General features: G+C 63.5%; 1 protein-coding gene across 1 annotated transcript; it reads right to left on the bottom strand.

Annotated features, from left to right (window-relative positions):
• Window positions 1–1549: 1549 nt before the first annotated feature.
• LOC104505259 (glycine receptor subunit alpha-4-like) lies at window positions 1550–5996 on the bottom strand (the record flags this gene model as incomplete). Its single annotated transcript, XM_010151899.1, is given in 4 exon segments — window positions 1550–1759; window positions 1761–1841; window positions 5364–5513; window positions 5782–5996. Coding segments are annotated over 4 exon segments (656 nt in total), but the record flags the coding sequence as incomplete, so codon positions are not given.
• Window positions 5997–6082: the final 86 nt, after the last annotated feature.

Below are 6082 nucleotides of genomic sequence, written 5' to 3'. Positions count from 1 at the left end.
GAGGGGTGTGGGGGACTTTGCTCCTGCTGAGTCGTGCGAGGGAGAGGGTGATGCCTGCCTGAGGAGCGGGACCAGGGGTCCTGGCGGGGGTCTTTGCCCAGGTTTGGCTTCAGCAGGCAGTGCCGGCCTCCTGCCCACATCCCCCTGCCCTGAGGGGTCCCTTTTGCCACGATGGGCGGGTCACCGGGGCCCTTGCCATGCCAAGGTGGAACCGCAGTCTTCAAGGAAAGGGGCAAATCCCATTTCCATCCTGCCCTGCCTGGAAGACCCTGGGCCCTCTCCTGTGCCCAGGACCATGGTGGGATGTATCCTGCTGGGCTGCAAGCCCCCCCTGGCTGGCTGTGAGCAGGGGGAAAGGAGAGCACCAACACGTTTCTCTCTGTAGGACCTACATAAACACCACCTACTGCTTTTATTTCCTGCTAAGCATGGAGGATATCCAGGTCTGGAGGGCTGGAAGCTTTGCTGAGCTTGTCCTGTTGAGGTTTTGGATGTTCTCCTCTCCAGTGGAGGAGCAGCAGGGGTGAATCCGCTCAGGGGACACTGTGCCTGGGTGCCGGAGTGGGGAGAAAGCTGGGGAACGGGGTGGTTTTCACCTCCGGCTCTGCTGGCACTGTGGTGCCATGGGAACGCAGCAGTCTGGGGATGCCACCACTCACTCTGCTCCTCCAAAGGGATCGGCCAAGCTTCCCCCACTACTTTCATCCCAAAAACTCTCCCTTGGAAGATGGGCTGTGGGTCCTACCCTGCAGTTAGCGTGGTGCTGGCACTCAGGTGCCAAGTGGCTCCCGTCTGTGGCTGCAATGGATGTCTGCACCCCTTCACCATCCGTGGGACCGGGCTTGCCCACTGCCTGCCCCTGGGCTGGCGTTCCCTCAAGGAAATGGAGTCTCCTGCCCAGTGTCCCTGCCACAGTCCTGCCTGCACAGGCAGCATGGGCAGCTCTGGGCTCGGCCGGAAGGAAAGCATCGCCAGCCTGCTTCTTTGCTGTGCGCTGGAGCTGGCTGGGGGCCGGAGGGACCCTGTCCGTCACGGGCTGGGGGCGATGGAGCCCTAGCCAGCACCCCACACAGTCTGGGTGCAGGCAGGGGGGCTGCCTGCTGTTGCCTGCAGCTGAGCTCCCCGGGGGAGCAGGGGGGGCGGCAGCCTCTCGCCTGGCTGCTCGTGTCCCACGGCTCGCTGATGCAGCCTGGAGAAGCAGCAGCCTGACATGGAAGGTGCGAAGAGCTGGAGGGTATCTGGCTGGAAGGAGGTGTTCCCTGGTCACCAACGGAGCAGCATCCCAAAGTATCAGGGACTCCCCCAGCAGCACAGCACCCCTGGGTACCTGGGGGTGACACCATGAAAGAGGCAGGAGGGGTGGCTGATCACCCCCCCTTCAGTGCCCTGGCATCCAAAGGGACATGGGGGCTGCCACGTGTTCAGGTTCCGAGGCCCAGCCCGGCTGTGCCGCTGCTCCGGGACAGAGGGAAACACAGTCCTGGCTGAGCTTGCGGAGCCCGGGCGCAGCGGGGGGATCAGACCGAGATGCAGTCGTGCTTTGCCGGCCTCAGGGCACCGAGCGGATGTCCTCCGAGCGCAGCACTTTGTAGATGACCCAGTAGAAGATATTGAAGACCAGGAAGGTGAAGGGGAAGACGGCTCGGGAGATGGTGTCGATGCGCTTGGCCCGGTCGATGTAGCGCCTGTGGAGGCTATCCCCTTCCCGCAGCAGCATGCCGCCCGGGGGGGAGCTGTAGATGCCAGGGCCCTCCCTCACCAGCCCCATTCTTCGGGTGCAGGCAGTGGCCCAGCCCGTAGCCTCGCAGGTAGAAGCGGCTCTCCCGGACAAGCTCTTCCTCCTGGTGAAAGGAAAAGGCTGTCAGCTGGGGCACCCTGTGGGTGCTGATGCTGCCAGGGGGGGTGAGTGGGTGCTTGTGGCTGGGTGTTCCAGACACCCCCCCGCCAGGTGATACTGCCAGGGAAGTGCCTGGCACCAAGGGGAGGTGCTCTGTCAGCAAGCCTGAAGCGTGCAGGCAGAAGTGTGGGGCCAGTGGGCTGCGGGCAGAGGCAGGCGTGGGGGCAAGCATCGACCAACGGCCTTCTCATCCAGCAAGTGTTTTAAGGGTGCATCCAAGGGCAACCCTGATCCTGGCAGCCTGACACTGATCCCCCTGGCCTCCTCCCAGCTCTGGCTCATGGGCTTGGGAAGCCTGGCTCTCCAGCAGCCATGGGGATGGGGATGAACTGGGGGGGCAGATGGGCACAAGGGGATGCAGGTTGCATCGGGTTGCTGGGCACAGGGGTGTAGGGTACACTGGGGTGCAGAGCACATAGAGGTGAAGGGTGCATTGGGGTGCAGGGAACTTGGGCGTGCAGGCACTGCTGTGGCAGCTGTGTTTGCTGTGGGGTGGAGTGGCACAGTGCTGGTGAATAGGAGGGGGCAAGCAGCTTGCTGGGCAGAGCTGGGCGGGGATGCAGAAGCCTGGCTACTGGTCCCTCCAAGTACCAGCACCCACTTCTCCCCACGGCTACTTGGCAGTGGCTGCCTGGTGCAGCAGAGGAGGGAGGCTGAGGTAGCTGGTCCCTTGCTGGTCTCTCTGTCTTTGCTCATCCTATCTCCTCCCATACTGGTGGGGGGCTGCAGGGAGGTCAGCATGACAGGGGGGTGCATGCCCATGCCTGTCCTCACCCTTGGGTCTCAGCTCACTGCTATCGTTCACGGCACGGCCATGCTCGCCTTGCAGCCCCTTGCGTGCTGGCCAGCGGTGCCCATGCTCCTCCCCACTGACAGCTGGTCAACATTAGTGACTGGCCCCATCCTGCTTTTATCCTTAGCAGGACGGTTGTGTGTGCAAAGATTTGGCGAGGCACCAGCATGTGCAACCCCCAGGCCACTCATTTGGTCTGTGTGGCTCATCCCTGCTCTGCCCCACTGGTGCCATATGTGTCTCTTCTCCCAGGGCGTGCTGCCCACCAGCCCCTTGCCTTACGCCATGCCCGGGTGCCGGATCCCACATGCCATCTCCGACGGGCACTGCCTTCCAAAACGCGGAGAGCAGGCTCCTCGCTGAGGTCAGCCTGCACAGGCACTCAGCCGGCAAGGGGGCTCTCATGCGGAGAGCTTGCGCCCTGGCACCTTTATTTAACTCAGCAATCTGCCGGCTAAGCAAGATTTCTCGATGGGAAGAGCAGCAGCGACTCAAATTGCTGAGATTAGTTCTCATTTGCAGCGGTTTTATTCCCCTGCCTCAGACTCAGCATTTGCAGCCACCCCAGGGAACATGGACGGGGGAGCCACGGTGTCCTGGGGGTGGCAGCTATTCCCCCAAGCCCATGCTTTTTGGGGTGGAGATGGCAGATCGGGAGTGCTGACCCTGCCAGCTGGGTCTCTCTGGGCTGGGGCAGCCCTGGGGTGCTGACTGGGAGCCAAGCTGGCTGCAGGGAGCTCCCTGGGCCCTGCTTTGCAGGGTCTGGGGGAAGGGTTTGCAGTCAGGCTGCGGCACGCAGGCTGTGCTGCATCAGGGTGAGCAGCACCCTGCGGTGCTCCTGGCTGCACCCAATGCCTTGCAGCAGCACCCTGGGGTGCCTCTGCAGCCTCCACCTCAGGGTAGCTGCGCTTTGGTCTGTTTTAGGCTGGCAGATGGTCTTTGGGTTTGGCAGAGCCCCCTACCCCTGTTGGGTGGGTGTTCATCTCTGGAGGTCGGTGCTCAGGGGCTGGGAAAGGCAGGGAGCAAGGGAGGTGCTGTGGGGAGCTGGGAAGCCTCTCCCAGCATCCAAGGGATGACAGTGGTGGAGGGGAGGCTTGGTGCAGCGCAGCTGGATGGGGAGATGAGGATGTGCCAGACCTGATCTCCTCTCTGGAGCTGCTGTCAGACCCCAGCATCTCCCCGCCAGCCTGGGAGCGTGCCCTGCCCCATCACTGCTGCCTATGCCTTGAGCCCCTGTGCCCCGACAAGCGCCTCGAGCCTGTGTGTGCCAGGAGAACCGGGCAGGCAGAGCCCTCACCCTGCCAGGGGGTGGGCACGGCCTGGGGAGCTGGGCACCCGCCCGGGAGCGGCCATCAGTCTGCCCCAGCAGCAGCCATCCCTTGGCAGAGGGGGCTGCACTGGTCCTGCTTTACGGAAGGGGAAACTGAGGCACGGAGCGGGGTTATCTCCAGGGAAATTTGCTCTATTCCCATCTGTCCCGCAAACCTCTCTTCAGCCCAGGGAGCGGCAGCTCCATCCTATGGGCACATGCTCTGTGCAGATCACTACCCTGCTTCTTCCATGGGCCCTTGCTGGCCCCTGGGGCTGGCTCCTGGGGGGCTTGTTTTGGGGAAGGGAGGGTGTGATGCTGGCTGGGGATGCACTGTGCTGCACTGTGTGGGGGGCTGCGGGAGGGTCGTGCTTTACCCGGGAACTGGAGAGCTGCGAGAGCGTCGCGTAGGTGTGCTCGCCGCCATGCTGGCCGCTCAGCTGCCGCAGGGACTCCAGGCTGGCCGTCCCGCTGCTCAGGCCCTTTAGCCATCCGACAGTGCGCACCAAACAGAAACAGGACAGCGGGTGACCGATGGCTCTGCCCCAGCCCTGGGGACAGCAGCTCTGGGCACCGCGACAGGGACAGCGGGGGGGTGGGAGCTCCGCAGGGGATCGGGGGAAGCCCCTCCAGCAGTGCCCAGGCACCCGGATCATCTTCAGCAAGTGCCGATGGGGTTTGGCTGCACAGGACGCTGCGAGTGTACGCAGGGTTTCCTCATGGTGGCACCTCAGGTGCCTCATGATGCTCTTATGGCCAGAAAATGAGAGTGGGGCAGCCACGTGCCTTCCCTGAGCATCTTGCAGGCCTGATGCCTGCACTGATGGGCTGATGGAGGGGAGGTCTGTCTGTGAACTCTGTCTCTCCAGTCCCTGCTGTGTGCCCGTCTGCAGCCCAGACCCTGTCCCTGGGTGCCACCAGGCACCCTTGGTGCTTCACCGCCCTGATGCGGCAGTGACCCCTGTCACCATTGCGGCACAGCGAGGAGCCGGGGTTTGGGGCTGCACGTAAGGGGAAAGGCTGATTCCCTCACACTCACTGGTTATCTTTCTGCTTTTTTAGAGGAAGCAGAGACGGAGGATGCCCTGGCAGGAGGATGGCACCCTGGGCGTGCGTGTGCTGGCAGGGCCTGGGGCACCCATGGGTGCTGTGCATTGTGCTGCTCAGGCAGGCAGAAGGACTGAGATGCCCGTGGGTCCCTGATGTGCTGGAGGGGCCAGCCGCAAGCCTTGGACAGTGGGACACAGCCCAGCACCGAGCCCTGCCCCAGCAGCTGCTGAGAAACTGGCCCTGTGGCCCCGGGGTGTCCCCTCTGTGGCTGAGAACGGGCAGACATCGTGACAGCGACAGCAGGAGGGACTCACCATCCTCTGCCGCCGCTGGCGCCGGCGCAGGCGCATGAACTCCTTGTGCTGGCGGGAGACAAAGTTGACGGCTGCGTACTCCAGCAAGGCGGCGAAGACGAAGAGCAGGCACACGGCCATCCAGATGTCAATGGCCTTCACGTAGGAGACCTACAAGGGCAAGAGGGGGCTCAGGGACCTGCTTCCCCCCACTTTGCTCATCCACTGGCACTGCCAGCTTCTCCCTGCTGGACACATGGGCCTGAGCTCTTCCAGCTGAGCAGCCCCATGCTCCCCCTCAGCACATGTGGTACCCCAGCTGACAAGGCTATAGAGCCAGCCATTCCCAAGGGAAGGCTGCCCCTGGGACACTGGGGACAGCAGAGGGCACCCTAGGTGCACTGGGCAGGTGGGAGCCCTGCATGGAGCCAGCACTGACCTTGGGCAGGGAGGCACGGGAGCCGGCGCTCTGCGTGGTCATGGTGAGCACGGTGGTGATGCCCAAGCCCACCCGGGCTGGCGCCGCATCCATGTTGATCCAGAAGGAGACCCAGGAGAGGATGACGATGAGCAGGCTGGGGATGTACATCTGGATCAGGTAGTAGCCCATCTGCCTCTCCAGGTGGAACTTCACCTCGATGCAGGTGAACTTGCCTGCGGGGAAAGATGGTGCCAGTGGGCGAGAGGGACCCCTGGGCCATGGCCGGGGGGTGGCAGTGGGTCACAGGGGTGCTCACCTG

Source organism: Eurypyga helias, unplaced genomic scaffold (genome assembly GCF_000690775.1).
Source record: "Eurypyga helias isolate BGI_N326 unplaced genomic scaffold, ASM69077v1 scaffold22375, whole genome shotgun sequence".
NCBI lineage: Eukaryota > Metazoa > Chordata > Aves > Eurypygiformes > Eurypygidae > Eurypyga > Eurypyga helias.
The sequence above is the reverse complement of the archived record's forward strand: the minus strand, read 5'-3'. Positions and strand labels throughout refer to the sequence as shown.